Here is a 16,807-nt window from a genome sequence, read left to right on the forward strand (position 1 = left end):
CAGGTTTCAAGAACCCTGGGAGCTCTCTAGGAACTGCAGTGTACAGGGAGAGGTACAGCTGAGCTTGGGCCATTTAGGGCCAGAAGCAGAGCCTCTTTCCCAAGGGAACCTCCCCTTCCCTTGTTAGAGAACAGAGCACAGCTGAGTCTTCTTTTGCAGCACAGCCAGAGGAGTGACACAGCAACTTTACAGCTGCCCCAGGTCATGGAGGTTCTCCTACACAGACCATGTCCCAGGAAAGCTTGGGAGAGGCAGATGATTAAAAAGTGGTGTTATTTCTCATAGCATCAATGTCAGAAATAGAATGTTTTCAGCATATGTAAATATTAAAAAAGAACATTAGAGAAGAGCCACATTTTTAATTATTTCAAAAGAAAACAACCAAATGTAATAATCTTCATTCCATAAATAATATTAGCAGCAAACCCTCCCATGATTTTAGGTGGTAAAAGGTTTACAGCACAAGGAATAGCATATACTGTAAACACTGCCTGATCATCTGTAAGCCCCTGTATCTTACTGAGTTCATACAGTCTTTATCTCTTCACCTGCTTCCATGGGCTGAGAACTTGAGGGAGAAGAAGAGGCGATAACTGTTCTCCAAAAACCAAGTTTGATTTTTCTGTAGTGGGGTAATTACTTTGTTTGCCAAGTGCTGATTTCACTGGCCTTTTTTTTTTTTTTAAACCAGGTGGTTTTGTTTTAAGAAGGAAACCTGAGCATTGATAAGTCTTTGCTTTGTGCCAAACCACATCCTTCAGTTAAAAAGTTCTAAAATACATCACTGGCCACCACCATTTTTTGTTTGTTTCTCTTCATGTCACAGCTTGGGCAGTTAAGGACAGCTGGCTTACAGGTCACTGCAATCCCTCAGCTACGTTTCTGGTTTGTGGCTCTTTGCTCAGAGGGCTATGCAAGGTGTGTCACGTGTCCCAGCACTGGATGGACTAATCTGAGTGATTTGGAAAAGAAGTATGCACAGAGTGTGTAAAAAAAACCTTGCCTCACATTTCCTTCTTTGCAACTCTTCACTTGTACGTGCATGATCCAGTCTTGTTCAGTGTTCTGGCTACAGATTATATTAAGTGGTGGTAGGGCAGAGACCAAAACAGAAGGAAAACTCCTCACCTGACATACACTGGTGACTGGGGAAACAAGGAAGAGGGTTTTTTCCTTCCTTAGTTATAATATCCAAGAAAGTTTCCCTCTCTTCTTCATTTGTGTCCAGAGAGAGCGTCACCTGTTGAATAGACTCCATTGTTAATCCTACAGTCTTCAGTCCTCATAGAGTCTATTAATTCCTCCTCTGAATCCTCCTCTTCTTCCTCCTCTGGGGCTGACAGACTGGATGTGGGGCCTTTACATATTTTTAAGTGTCGCGTGAGGTGGTATTTGGTTAGATAAGCCTTGGAGCATTTTTCACAGACATAGTCCCTCTTTCCTTCATGTGAATTGAGATGCTTCTTCAGGTGATTTGTCCTCAGGAACAGCTTGTCACACTTGGGGCACTTGATCTGCCGTTCTCTGCAAGACACAAAAAAGTGAGTTTGCTCCTGCCACAAGGCAGCTGGTATTAAAATGCCGATTAAGGTCCATGGTTTAGCAAGGACAGATATATTGCTCTTGGATGAAAAGGTCAGTTTCCTTCCCACCCTACATAAGGCGGGGCGGGGAGGGGCCAGGGAAGAACAAATAAGGAAACAAGGCTGCTGCATGTTAACAACCCTCAGTCTGTAAATGCTAAGCAGAGGAGCTTACCAGACTGCAACAAATTCTGTAATGACACTGCAAAATACCTCCCAGCAGTAGTGCTCCTGGCTCAGGCTGTAGGAACAAGCAGCAAAGTGAGTCTGTGTCTGTCTCACTCAGTGCTGGCTGCACTACACTGTCTCCTAGGCAGCATGACAGAAGTAGCAACAGATTCCAAGTGAGTACAAAAACCAGATGCTGAAAATGAAATAAGCGAAGGACATAGCTTTGGGCAGGTAGCATTTAAGGGAGGACCTTGGACTGGGAGTAAATGTACAGGATGGAGAGATTCTCAGAGCAAAAGACCTGGCCTGGCAGAGAGCTGTGGGTACGGATCTGCCTACAGGAGCAGGAGAGCTGCAGGGAGGAAAGGGCTGAGAACAGCTGCACCACACCCCGAGGGCAAACAGGTGGAGTTCACTAACAAGGTACTCGGTGACAATAGCACTGAGAAGTTTATGTCTTTTGTGGTCACACTGGGACGTGGAAACAGTTCTCAGCAAAGAAATGTAAATCAAACTACCCCCTTTCTCTTCAAAATGATGAACGCTCCAGACTGCCATTTCACAACACAAGGAGCACGCTTGGAATTTACTGTGTCACTGAAATATTCCAAACACTAGAACTCCACAACTGCAGCCAGTGCAACACGGACTTCTGAATTCTCTGTCATTTCAGAGGATGAACCCATCTATGCTCCCTAGGCCAAACTATTTGCAACCTAGAGATTGTGTCTCGGGCTGTTCAGCCTCGTTGTTTCTTGCACTGGCCAGTCACACAGCTCCTGTGAGGTCACTTACTGTGTGTGAGTGAGGACGTGCTGCTTGAGGTCCTGCCTCCGCATGAAGAGCTTCTCACAGTAATCGCACTTGAGGTTCTTCTCCCCAGTGTGAATGACCATGTGCGACTCCAGGTGAGCCTTCTGCGTGAACGATTTGTCACAGAGGGTGCAGCGATAGTTCTTCTGACCTAGGAGCACACATGGACACCCACAGATTGGCACTCAGTGCCCCAAGAAATGCAGTAAGCAAACAAGCCTGACCACTGCTGAAAAATTAAATCTTACCCTGAAGAAAAGCAAATTATTTGTGAACAGGACCTGTTTTTCCCTGCAGTTCCTTCAGACTCAGCATAAAGGCCTACTTAGTTCCAGTCTATATTTAGCTATGCAAAAAACCAGGCATCTGACTTGATCATTCCCAAAGCTTTTCATTCCCTACTCCATATGCCCCCAAGCCAAAAAAACAAAGTCACGATACTGTTTCAAACTACTGATGCCCTAGAGTGATGCACCTTTCTGCACTTTGTCCTTTTAAACACCACTGATTCTTGTTTCTCCAGTGCTTGTGGTCAGCCAGCCTTTCCTGTGAGGCAGGCTCTCTGCTTCTTGTCCACCCCAACTGTTCTGGACAACAAAACACCCCCAGCAGGTCTGTACATTTTTCCACCAAGAGATTCAGGCAAAAACTTAAAAAGACTAGTGTTATCCAAGATGAATTCTTCAGTAAAAACAATGGTAGCTTCCTTTGTAATAGTAACCATGGTAACCATCTAGTTACTGTACATTAGTGCATTCCTGTCTCCACTGATTCCCACAGGAATTGTATCTGATGCCTTACTGGAGCCCAATCACATTTGATGCACTGCACTGCCTTTGTCTACAAAAACAAATTCTCTTATCTAGCAAACACACAGGTACAAGCCTCACTGGCCCTTTGATAACTTCTATGTTTTATCCCATTTTTCCACTTATCAGTACTTCTGCTATTCTTTGCCAGAAATAGTTCAAAACCCCAGCATGCTACTGAGTTCAGACTAAGTTTGAATACCACTTGAATCCCACCCCACTGAGTATTCCGTGGTTGTGTATACCACATTTGTACTTGATCAGTTCATTAAAACTCCTGAGTACTGAGCCTACAGCTTCCTATGCTTGACTTGAGAGCACTGAACTCCCAATTTTATTCCCTTTTTCAGCTTTGTAATTTGCATTTTGTAATTCCCAACAGGGAATACTGAAAAAAAAGAGGCAAAAATATCTACACTGTCTATTGCTGGCCTGTAACTTGACCTTCACACTCTCCCCTGTCTTCGCACAGGCATCTGTACGAAGCCCTGAGCCCTCACCTGTGTGGATCTTGAGGTGTGTCCGTAAGTTGCTCGGATCGCTGAAAGCTTTGCTACAGAAATCACACTTGTGCGGCTTCATGCCCATGTGCCCCATGAAGTGCACGTGCAGCTTGGAAGGGGAGATGAAAGCCTGGGGGCACATGGAGCACTTCCACTTCCTTTCCTTGCCGTGGCCTGGCCCGTGGTTGCTGCTGTGCCCCTGACTGGGGAGGTGGTTGTGAATATGGCTACTCAAATGGGCCTTGAAGTCCGCATAGGAAGCGCATTCCTTCCCGCAGTGGCAGATGTGCACGTCTGGATGTTCAGGGACACCTTTGGGCACAAAAGCATCACTTGCAATGAGGCACAGTAAGACCTAACAGAGCTTGAACAAGGTCCACATAAACATTTTGTCTGTGGTAGCAAAGCCAGGTGCAGAGATTTTCACCTTTGTTCTTTTCAGCTCTGGTGTTGCTTTCCAACTGTTTCAGGTAGATAATGTGAAATGTTTTGAGGGGCCAAACTTTGGAACAGTTTTGAGCACAGCTCCACCAAATCTTAATTATCACAACCCAAGGTGGTGGAGAGCAGGAACATCTTCAGCTCCAAAACTCCCTTAGCCCTGGATGGACAGAATTAAAATGCTTTTTCTTCAAAACTGTGATCTTTTACTCCTGATCAGTGGAATTAAATAGGGAATTGTTTCTTTTAAATGATGGTACTCTGTAGTCATGAAATGTAAAAGGAACCTATGATATGCACCAGTAGGAACTGAGAAGGAACATAATGCACTCCCAAGTCACATAGCCCAGAGATAGCACTGAAAGGGAATTCAAGCTGACCATTCCCTGCAAAACCAATAAAATGAGCTCTTACTTACCAAGCTGTCGTGCGTAGTCCCGGCTGTAATAGAAGAGAAGCTCGTGTTCAGGGGGGATGTCCCGAGAGGTGCAGAAGTAAATTTTTCCATCATGAGGATAAGCTACCAGGTTCTGCTCTTCCCGGTTCCTATAGCAACAACAGCAGTTAGGAATAAAAGCCCTCCAGAAGTAGTGACTTTTTGAGAGAGAAAAAGGAAAGGGGAAAAGGGGAAAAGGAAAGGGGAAAAGGAAAAGGGAAAAGGAAAGGGGAAAAGGAAAGGGGAAAGTAAAATGGAAAAGGAAAGGGAAAGCAAAGGGGAAAGCGAAGGGGAAAGCAAAGGGGAAAGCAAAGGGGAAAGCAAAGGGGAAAGCAAAGGGGAAAGCAAAGGGGAAAGCAAAGGGGAAAGCAAAGGGGAAAGCAAAGGGGAAGGGGAAAGAAGAATTCCTATAAAAAGGTAATGAGAACCTCAGTGCTTGTCAGCACATTATAAAAACTCTCATGTCTGTCACGTGACACTCTGTCTTTATTAAAGGAAAGAATCACTAGACCTTGAGAGCCGATCTGCTCCACTGAATGATGCATTTCTCACACCACTTCTGAGAAAATTATTAATAGAAATTGGAGTGGGCTGAGAGAAGTGAGTTTATGATCTCCTAAGAAACTACAAAAATCTATGTATCTTTCATATACATAGATTTTTCATATACATAGATTCATAGAGATAGATACATCCCTCAAAAAATAGAGAATGCATGACAGAAAAAAATATCAGTAATGTCTCAAAGCAAAATTATCTTTAAAAAGTCCTCTTGAACTTTTCCAAGAGGTGGTCATTCATCTTTTGAAGCAGTATCTTGCATATGTTTGTTCCCAGTATCTGAAACCAGCAAAAGCTCTGCCCCACTGCAGTGGGAGATCAAACATTAAGCTTCTTGACTCCTACATATGAGAACAGTGAAGTGAACTGCAGGAGAAACCTACTTTGTCACAGAAAATAGGAAAGGTTCAGCCTTCTCAGTGGACCGTGGATGGAGCAATACTTAGGCCAGCCTGGATAGTTTTCATCACAGACTCCAGAAAGACTGAAAAGGACAGGTCTCACAAGCTGTAAGGGCTTGGAACTTGGCCCAAAGAACTCAGGGACACTTTGTTAATAAAGTATTAAAATCAAAAGGACAATCAAATGTCAATTTCACAGATGTAACTAAAAGGAATGGGGCAGAGGAAAAGCAGTAACAACCTAATACACACTAAGTTACTATATAAAAAAAACTGGTTTAAAGCTTTAGAACACAGGAAACAATTATGTGGGCAGGTTTGGGGCTGTTCTATGACCATGTGTACCGGTTCTCCTGTAACATTCTTCACTGGGTGTTGTGTTTCACTGTCTCCACCGGGTAACTCCTGAAGCCTCCCTTGGCCCTGAGCTCATTACCCATGTGGGCAGGCAGTGCAGCAGTGCACATTTTCCAGCAGGGCTTCCTACGAGCCTGCAGCTCTGACTCAAAGCTACTTAGCACAGTACCAGTGGCTCTCACCTGGCTTTGCGTACAAACATCATCCAGTTACATTCATTTTCATCAGTTGTGATTATACAGAACTCCAGGACACCATTGTGATAGATCTACCACGAAAAAAAAATGCAATCTTAGGACAAAACACAGCAATAAATGCAGTGAAAGCCAGCCTCTTTCTTTAAGAGAGGATGTGTTTACCTAGAACAAGCTAGGAAGTCTCCATTGCCATTGCCAACACCACAGCCCTGTTTTCACTCCTTACTTTCCCTTCACACAGGAACCTTGACCTCTGCTACCCAGGAGGCCAGAAAAGCTGTTTATCAGCATCTTTCTCACCTTTAGCTCCCAGCAGAAATGCATCTGGCTGCTTTTCTTACAAACCAAGTCTTGTGAATAACAGTATCTGGGCAAACAGTACATGTTTTATTTCTATAAATCAGATTTACTTTCTGAAAACTGAATGATGGTGAAAAGAAAGCTTTAAATTTGCTTTCCTAAAACAAAGTATTCATCACCTGGGGGAACTTTCAATGAACAGAGGCACAAAACAAACAAACAACTGCTGCCTAGTAATTCATATACAGTCTCTGCTGCAACTCCACACAAATACTGAAACTACATATAGCCCTTTAAAAGAGAATGCATTAAAGAAGCTTTTTGTACTTCAGGACTGACTACCAGCATACTGCAAGGTATACAGCTCTGCTGTGCTGATACTAAGCATTAAACAATTAAACTGCATTACTTTTGGCAAGGATGATAATATTAAAGTTGCTGTCATGTGGTAACTTTCACCAGATAAAGGCATGGTGGCAGGTTCTTTGAGCCACAGAACCCACTGACCTTCCAGATGTGACTGGCTGCTTTGTCTGTCCAGTCGGCCACCTCCAGAGAATGGCTCTGCTGCCCAATCAAAGGTCCAAAACAAGTCCTCACAGGAATGGTTTCTCGTGTCCACACACCTATCATTAGAAGACCAAAACCTGAAGAAATCAATTATTTAAACAACTAATCACGCATAATAAAGAAGTGGGAGGTTTATGAGACAATGCTCCAGAGGTAATATCTATGCGTAAGATCATCAAAGCTTCTACTTCACATGTGGAACACACCTATGGCAGAAACAAGAACCACCACCACCACATGACACTACTGGGAGCCGCTTTGGTGGAATTACAAATATTTATTTGGTCAAAAGCAAGTAATTTACTTTTCAGTAAGCTATAAAACTAACATCCTAGCCACTTGGACCAATTAAAGTTCTCAAGGCACTTTCTGCAGAAGCAGAAAATACTAGTTTCAGTAACTACATTTTGCCTACCTAATCCCCAGGAATTTCCAGAATTGTTGCTGGGCATTGTTAAGCAGCTTCTGCATTTCTCCCCAGAGGCAGCTGTATTTCTGTCATGGGCAGAGGGATTCCTGCGTGTATATTATTTATTATTAAACATTTATATATGTATATATAGGTCTACATGAATACACTGAATAGCTCTTAGGAATAAACTGGAAACTAGTGCAGCTTGAAAAGAACAGATGTAATCTACTCTCAACAAGCAGCATCACTGAGCAAGCCAATAATCACATTCTTCTCTAGCCTTCAGATCCTTAGGGTATTGCACTGTACTCTTCGATTTCCAGGTGACAGTGACGTGAAATACAGTAACAAGGTCCACATCCAATGACAAGGTCACAGTCTACATGCCAAATGCAAATAAAGGGGGGAAAAAAACAGAGGCACTCATGATCAATGAGTCTCCAATGAGAGCACCCAGAAGGTGGCAAACCAAGCTGATGAACGAGCAGACAAAAATCTCCTCTATTACTTCTAATTGTTACCTTCCCCCAAACTGCAATTGCTGCAACGTTTTCTTATCAAAGCTGTGCCTGGGCTGTTTAGCACAATAAAAATAAACACCATACCTTGCTTGTGCTTGACCATATGAAGTGCCACACTCTGTGGCAGCAGCCCTATGGTACAGCTGAAGTGTAAGCAGTAACCAGACCACAAGGAGCTCTGGGTTAATGTAAGTCAGGGTGATTACAGAAGACGGAAGCATCTCTCTATTGCGGTGTTTCTTTCCCACATTAATCTCCCTACGGTTTTGGATTTCAGGCAGTGAGTGTATTTTGAACTGCTGCAGGGAAGTGCACAGTAATGCGATCCTTACCTGCTTCAGCTCCCATGATAGACTGCCGGAGGAGCAGCTGCTTTGGCAGGGACAGCCTGGCTCGGCTCTCGATTGGGCTATCGGGGACAAAGGTGACGGGCCCGTGATCCGGGCAGTCTGATGGATACGCCTTGTCACACAGTGTGCACCCTGCAGGACAGGAGGGGACAGCAGGCATTAAAAACATACAACAGCTCCTACAGTGCAATCAGCTCCCTACCGAAGTGCTTCAGCTCAGCTCCTGCCAGAGGCTGCTTCTATCAGGTTCCACTTGGCCACTTACTAGCTTTTACTCAGAAGAATATGGACCATGTTGTTACAGTCAGGTGGGCACTGACATACATGTCACTGTTTCTATCCAATTCAGATCAAATGTGAGCATCTCCACCTACCTTCCTGATGGTAAATTAATGACCCAGACTCCAGACTATCTCTTCAGGCAAATCTAGCAATAGGACAGAGCCCACTCTTCATCAAAGCTACTGCAAAATGGATGATAGCCTCCCCAGTGCTGGTGGTAATGCTGGTGATGGAAGAGCCATTTTCACTCTGATCACAAGTGAAATGAACTCTACTGGCAGAAAAATCTAAGACAAACAAAACCAAAGACCTTCTCACTGGTTACATTTTTGGAATTTACCAGAAAACTTCGTGCATGTAGAACTTCGATGATATCCAAACAGATGGATCAGTAAGGTTGTCCTTCTAAAATTTTTCAAATTTGAACCACAAATCCCCTTACCTCCATTTAAATTCAGACAGTGTGTAGATCACAGCAGCAAAAACCCGACCTCACTGCTGCTTTTGAAGGTCTCACTGCAGTAAACTCATGCAGTGTGAGTATGCCACTGAATGCAACAAAAACAAAAGCCCGGGAAGAATCAGTAGCATCACTTAACCAATCTGTCATTTAGCAGAAGTACTGTTATAAAAGAAACCAGTGAAAGTCTTCAGTCTAATAAATCTGGGGGAAAGTACAGCATAAAATGCTCTCTACAGCATTACAGTTTCATCTGGAAAAACTATGTTGTTTTAGTTCTCTATGGATGGAGCAACCAACACCTACTCAGCAACCACTCTACTGATAAATCATTATTCTTCTGAAGAAGAAAGATGTTCAAGTAATAAATCAGGATCTCCACTAAGACCTTCTTTGGCCTCTTGATGATCCAGCTCCTGTATAAAAGACCTATCACAGAAGTAGCCTTCAGCAGGCCTAAACAGCAGCTCCATCCTTACATGCTTAACGATAATTTCCAGATACTTCCTTCATGGTACTAGGGTACCTCATATGAAGTACAGTTTGAGTAACTACAACATTAACAGATAGGAAGGTACTCCAAAAATTGTTAGGTAGGGCCTACATAAGCATTGTTTCATGTGCACAGGTGACATGTAGCAGTAAAGCAAGAACAACAGCCAGATCTGAGTAATGAGAACCACTATGTGGAACAGCTGCTTTTAAGCACTGCCTAGCACACCCCCCTCTGGGTCTGTGGACATGCTCCAAGGAGGGGCAGAGGAAGAAAGGTTCTAGGCATGGGACATTTCCACGTGGAGAAGTTCAACCATTCATACATTTTTAAGAAGTTGAAAAATAAAACCCCTCACATTCTACAGAAAGAGAAATGTACTGTCCTTACCAAATAATAATAATAATAATAATTTTAAAAAAGGAAAAAAAAAAAAAGAAATCAGTGATTACTTCTCTGATTTGGATACCCAGAACTGTCAACAAAGATGACAAAAAAAAACCCCAAACAACTTCTTGAAAGTTTTGCCAACATCTGGGACTGTAGCAAAGGCGCACTTTTTATCTCCTGCTTAAGAACAGTAACAAGTTTTCTGAAAAAGGCCCTGACTTCTGCCATCTCAGTGAGGAAAAACCACTAAGGGGCTCTAAAACAACTCCTTGTCCTTGCTGTTACCTGTCTAGACACATATTCCTGTTTATTCAGGTGAAATTTAAAAACAACAACAAAAAGTTAAAATTTAAACCTCCCCAAGTCAAGAATCTGTTTTGCAAATCACATGCAAGCACAAGGCACGCAGCAGCCATTTTAATATCCTACCATAGGGGAGCATTGTCTGGAGAACAGCTTAGGACTATGTTAAGTATAGCAACAAAAAGTTGGCACATCACATCTCACTTTTAGGAGAATAAGAGAAGTCATTTCACCACAAGCATGTTGGACATCACAGTATTTGGATCATTATTTGTTCAGCATGCAACAGATGCTTGTAGGAACCTCTGAGTGCATCAATTGTAAAGCTCTTCCTCGAGGAGTTGCAAATTCACCATAGTTCTATGCCCACCTGATTTTAAGTTTTATCACACAGAATGAAACCTTAATAAATTAATCCAAATGTCTGACTGACTAGGTACTTGGCACTAAACTGCACCTCTCCCCTTGTTAACCAAGGCACTGTATCTTTCAATTTCTTAAAATACGTTCTGCAGGCAAAGCATTAGGTTCTGGCAGTTGTAGGGCCAGACTGGATGAAGAGCAGAACTCAGCAATGCTACCACAGCTAATAAAAATGAATATAAAAGCTGGCCTTATGCTTCACTGGCACCAAGCCAGACATCCTGCAGGGGAAAGTTCAAATCTCTCTCTCTCAGCAAATGCGAACTTCTCGGTTATCAAACACCACTCCTTGAACGATAACAGGATTGACAGTACAATACCCAGTGCTCCTCTCTTCCTATGAGATCCACTAACCTCTGGACTAAAGTCCTTTGATGAGAATAATTAGAAATATTATCAAGTTCCTTCCCTCTCTGCTCTTTTTTTTCCTGTTGAGAACGACACTTTCATGATGATTGTTCATGGTTTAATAAAAATTTTTCAAAATCACATAATGTCATACTCAACAATTACACCCATTTGATGAAAAGTGTGGCTTGTGGTGATGTTTGTTGTGTATTTTTAATGGAGCAAGAAGAGTCACTTGTGATGGGACTTTAAAAAAAACAGAAGTCTCATTGCAAAGGATATCAAGCATATCCACCAAATCAAGAGCTTCATCAAGATTCAGTTTCCAACCTCATGGCAACATGGGAAATGCATACAAAGAGAATTATGCTAAAACATCCTACTACGTCTTCTACTACTGCCAACTACTGTTATTTCAGCACAGTTAATCTGGCACTGCAGATGTTTCAACTTTTGGACTTGCTAAATAACTGGTTTTTACTCCGTAAATCTGTAAGACTTGCAACAAGAGTCCTGCCATACCAGACAATAGCTACATGACAAACCCTACCCCAGAAAAGCAGGAAATGTCCACTCACATATGGTAAACAAGGTTGCCATGTTCTCCTTGTTGGAATTGGAGTCTTCCATTTGCAGAGATGATGGTACAAAGGCAAGATTGTCTGCAGACACATCGACATGACTTGGCCCCATGGCTACTTCCTGACTTATGGAAGACACCGCCACGGGCTCCAGGCTGAGGCCCACTTCATGCAAGGCTACTGAGTCCAGGGAAGCGAGGTTGTGTGAGGTAGGGAGCGCCACGCTCACGGAGTTGGTGCTCATGGCCACAGTATGAATGGGGTCATTTAGTGTGCTGTCCGATATCCCTGTCACCCGCCCGGCAATGTGGTCGGGCTCCATGACGACAGGGAGTTCCAAAGTGCTACCGTGAATGGGAATGACACCGCCGTGTCCCACAGCGTCCGACGTCAAGTTACTCCCCACTGTGTCTACGGCTAAAGGTTCGTGGCTCCGGGAGCCATTCGGGATCTGCGCATGATCCCCAGCTACATCATCCATTGTAAGCTCCTCTGTCATCCCATCTGTAGAGATGGGGCTGGTTACCCTGGAAACGCTCTCCATGGTGATTGTAGTATCCAGCGCTACCTCGTGGCTGTCACCAGGATGCAGATTTTGAGGACCGTGTGTGTTCACTGTGCGGGAGTCCATGGAGACAATCCCTGGTTCCAGTCCCACGGTCCCACTGGGCTGGTAGGGATCCAGGGCTGAGGGATTGTTGGAGACTGACAATGCTGGATTGCTGTCAACATTTATAGTGTTGGGATGGATGTATTGAGGGGGCGGTCTGTCAGCCAAGTAAGATAAGATACCTGATAGGAAGAGAGAGAGAAAGAGAAGGGAGTGAGATCACATCAGTTTTTAAATCTTGAATAAAAATCAGTAAAAGCACAGTACACTGAAACCCAGATCCCTGAAGACATGTTCTCTACATTATCTCCAATAAAAATCCACTAATTCTAAAACATGGCTCACAAACATATGCTAGCCAAACACTCTTGTCAAAGTACCACTCAACAACTAATTCAGAGCCTCCATCCAACAGACCAAGTCTCTAGTTAAATCTCAAAGTCTAAACAGCCAAGTTTCTGGCAGAATTCCACCTAGACTGCTCAGTACAAAGACAAATGAGAATGAGGCTCTTCACATTTTAGGCCTAATTTTTCATTCCCAAGAAATAGCTCACAAAGGATGGAGGACTGCTAGTGGAATCTATAATTTGGTAATTCCTGGTTCATCTTTGCTAGAAGCAGAAACAATTCTCCAAGACACACAGTTTTTGCTTAGGCATTTAAGTTTTAAAATGATACTTCCTTCCTCTAAGACGAAGTGGCACAACTGTCCATCTCAGAGGTCATCAATTGCAATTCTGAAGGACAAACACAAGTTCTCTCACAGATTTCATGAGTCATCTGCTATCTTTCCTTACATGAAAGCATGTTGTTTCTCCTAAAACAATAGTTTGATTGAATTTAAATCAGAAACCCTACCATCTTTTCTGGTAGTTCTGGGAAGCTTCTCAACATCAAACAACCTTTGAACTTATGATATGAAGAAACACTAAACTGTATTTACATACTAAAAACAAACAAAAAAATCTTTGGAAGAACTACAACAGCACATTCAAGGAAACATTATTTCCAGCAGAGACAGAGGCAGATTTTGCAGATTCTGCAAGATCTGAGTCAGCATGTTTCTTTTTAGCCTTCAACCCTATGAGCCACTTGTTCTGTGAGAGTTTTCCATTCAAATATGTTTGTTATTATAAGGATGCAAGCACAGACTCTTTCTGCAGCACAAGTAGCCAAAACATGAACAGTTTCATTTAATCAGCTGCATCAAATATTTCTGCATGCAATGCTGCCTTGTGGCTTGAACACGGAGGATCCTTGAAGGCAGCAAGGTGACTGACAGAAGAACCCTATGAAACACCAGACTAAACATCACAGGAAGATTATTCCAGCTCAAAAGAATGGCAAATACCTTTGGTCCTCGTGCACAGTCTCCTTGTCTACTCTTTGGCCACTAAACAGGCAGGCATGCAATGCAGTAGGAAAGGTTACTCCTAAGCAGCTGGAAAGTTCAGCCATCAGGCAACAGGTAGCTGCACGGGCTGCTACAGTTTATTCCTAACCCAGGTTGAACCAACAACACTTGCTGAGTCACCTTGAAGAAGTTTAACTACGCCTTGCACCCTGTGAAACTTAGCTACCAAACAAAACCAGGACTGCATTTAAAGCTCCTATTTCTGTGTTTTCATACACTAACACGTAAAATTCTACATTTATACTCCAAAGCACGTGTGAGAAAGGAATCAAGATAGAAGTCAGTGCGTCAGGCCTTTGGAAGCCAACCTTGAAGGAAAATGAAGAAAAACTGTGCCATGGGCTAAATGGGTGCGAAAGTCCCCAACGCCACAGCTGATGTCTTGCCCTCTTTGAGCTTTGAACTACTGTGACCTCCCACTATGCACATATTAAATATTGCTTCAGACTACAGGTGAAGAAAAATAGAAGCAACTTTCAAGCTACAAGCCATTGGAGACAGAAACCAGGCATGCTTTGTTTCCTGTTAATCCTAAAATCAAAGCAGGAGGAGCAATCAAAGGTTAGGTTTAAACAGAAAATGCCCTCCAATTCTTTTCATACACAAATATAGAAACAGATACCTGAAAATAAAGGTGCGTAAATGATACAACAGTCTCCAGACAAACTCAGGGAAACAAGAGCTCTGCAAAACTATCAGTCACACCTGCTTCAGGACAGAAACAGACAGCTCTTAAAACAGCTTCTCTTTCTGTTCCCATCCATCAGTGCCAGAGCACTTACCAGGTAGAATGTGTCTGAAATAGCTGCTCTCCAGGTGAGGGTATGGTGGTGGAGGTAGGGTGTAGTTTCTCTCTGGTATACCACACATCACTCCTCGATCCCCAATACCCATTGGGAGCATCAGAGACAGAGCAGAGGGCAGGGAACTCAAGGAGGGGCCCAGGTTTGGAATTGCAACAGGCAAGCCTGCAAGAGAAAACGCCCACTTAAATTCAGTGGAACTACCCGAGTTTATGAACACATGAGCTAACAAAGACATTACTAATTCCCCAGGAGCTCTTGCCCTACGGAAATACAGCATAGTACTGTCCAAGTAAGGTGCCAGACATCAAAGAAGGGATCAGTTATCACAGCACTGAGAGGCATGCCTGAATATGGCTAGATCATTCTGGGTATGTTTTGTAGGGCTTGCTTGTACTTGACAATTGTAATAGACTTCTGTCTGTGCAGCCCCTGGAAAGAAGAACTATGAAAACAGGTTTGCTTTACAGGTGAAAAATTATTATTTTCACCTGAGAGAAATGAGACATAGATGGAGACAGATTTTCAGCTACAGTTCTGATTTCAAAGGATTCTGATACTACTCACCCACAGTGCAAATCACCCCATTAGAACAAAACGAGGCTCCCACTAAGGTGTAAGCCTGACAAGCACTCATGCCTTTTGCTTTGCTCACATAAACAACAATTTACAGTTTCCCCTTCCCCAGCTCTACATCATTTCACTACCTAAGATATGACTTGCTATCAGAGCAGGCACTGCTGCCCAGTTATGAACATTGCTGTGACAGCAGAACACAGAGGAGGAGCTGCAATACCCCCTGTGGGCCCTTCCCCCATTACCTGGTGCTGGTATGGCGTTGTGAGTGGGTGATGCTGCCAAGCCCAGGTGACTTCCCGAGACCGGCAGGGCATTGCTCACAGAGGAGGAGGTCAGCTGGTCCATCCCTACAGGACTCAAGTTCATTTCATTCATTCTGGAGACAGGGAACAGAGAGGGGAGCAGGAAGAAGAAACAGATGCAAAAGCATTCCTGATTACTGACTGTACTGTGGGGAGGAAGGGTTGAGCAAACAAACTCAAAATCTGGTATTGGCATATAAAAACCCTGCCTTAAAAAGCTATGCATAAAACACATCAGCCATTCACACTGTCACCACATCATGGTCAATACATATTGATCATATTAGACAGCAATAATCAGGATTAAAAAACAGTTCAGAAAGACAAATCAGACCATAGCTTTTTCCTTGCCATCCAGAAAACAAAGTCTTACTCCTAGTAGTAAAAGCCACTGTGATTAAACTCTTGTGAACACAGATCCATTTACAAGCTGAATGTCACAAATACTCAGACAACAGCACCTGATTTGTATTTCACGACTTCTGGACACCACATCCACATTCAAAACCCAGACTCTGGGGGAAAGATCACTTCCAACTGGTAATGGACACAAAACCTCTAATTCACCGTCAGTTTGAACCAGGCCGATAGTGATAAGAGGTGCCACTGCAGAGCAGCCATAGCACAGTTTCAATAGACTGCCTCAGTCTGGTTCTACACGCTCCCATCGCATTAAAAACTGGCACCATGGATGACATGGTATTTCAGAGCGATCAATGCTCAAGTGGGCACACACAACACGAGGAGCTGCAGGAACCACCCAACACACTAAATCCCCAGCCTTGGTAGAAACCATGTCAGCTTGGAGCACATGAGTCCTTTGGGGTCTCAAGCTGCACGTGCAGCCCAAACCAGTCCACGGGGATGGGGACACCAAGGGAGACATGGTCCACTCACACTTGTCACAACTTTTCAAGCCCTGCCTGACCTATGCTGTGCCCACCCTGGCCCTCCTACCCACACGCCAGGTTTAACCAGCAGCTCTTAGGGCCAGACAGACCCCCTCTGCTCCCCCTCAGCAGTCACACACACAACATCCTCCCGGCTGACCCAGGCCTCCTACACGGCCTTTGCCAGCAGCAGGCCCAAGCTCTGCAGTACTGATGGAGAGCTGGAGCTCGGGCTGCCACTCCGATATGGAAAGGTACCACTCATCCAGGAAAAACAGCCGAATCCACCGAACTCACACAAGTGAACAGCACAAGATCTTAGCCTGGAAGAGGGCCGTAAGGAACATCGAGTCCACTCGCAGCTCCTCGCAGACCACCTGCCACCCGGACGGCTGAGCCGCAAACGGAGTCGCCGACTTCCACCTCGGCTCGGGCCACCTTTGGCACCACGCACTCTCCCACCGCTGCCTGCCGCCAGGGACGGCTCTGCACGGCCGGGGGC

At 44.0% G+C, this 16,807-nt stretch overlaps 1 protein-coding gene across 3 annotated transcripts; it reads right to left on the bottom strand.

Moving 5' to 3' along the window:
• Positions 1 to 339: 339 nt before the first annotated feature.
• Positions 340 to 16,792, bottom strand: PRDM4 (PR/SET domain 4). Of its 3 annotated transcripts, XM_017737780.1 has the most exons (11): positions 16,603 to 16,792; positions 15,356 to 15,489; positions 14,514 to 14,699; positions 11,703 to 12,497; positions 8,408 to 8,557; positions 7,080 to 7,219; positions 6,258 to 6,343; positions 4,739 to 4,866; positions 3,877 to 4,191; positions 2,550 to 2,718; positions 972 to 1,524 (listed from the first exon to the last, which is right to left on the bottom strand). In XM_017737780.1, the coding sequence occupies exons 1-11, from the start codon at positions 16,650 to 16,652 to the stop codon at positions 1,215 to 1,217; spliced, it is 2,463 nt and encodes an 820-aa protein (XP_017593269.1). In that variant the 5' UTR covers positions 16,653 to 16,792; the 3' UTR covers positions 972 to 1,214. The 3 variants fall into 3 exon arrangements, with proteins under 3 accessions (XP_017593268.1, XP_017593269.1, XP_008634610.2); XM_017737779.1 differs by lacking the exon at positions 16,603 to 16,792 and having other exon boundaries at positions 340 to 1,524; positions 15,356 to 16,572; XM_008636388.2 differs by lacking the exon at positions 16,603 to 16,792 and having other exon boundaries at positions 7,080 to 7,198; positions 15,356 to 16,570.
• Positions 16,793 to 16,807: the final 15 nt, after the last annotated feature.

Source organism: Corvus brachyrhynchos, unplaced genomic scaffold (assembly GCF_000691975.1).
Source record: "Corvus brachyrhynchos isolate BGI_N302 unplaced genomic scaffold, ASM69197v1 scaffold56, whole genome shotgun sequence".
NCBI classification, from domain to species: domain Eukaryota; kingdom Metazoa; phylum Chordata; class Aves; order Passeriformes; family Corvidae; genus Corvus; species Corvus brachyrhynchos.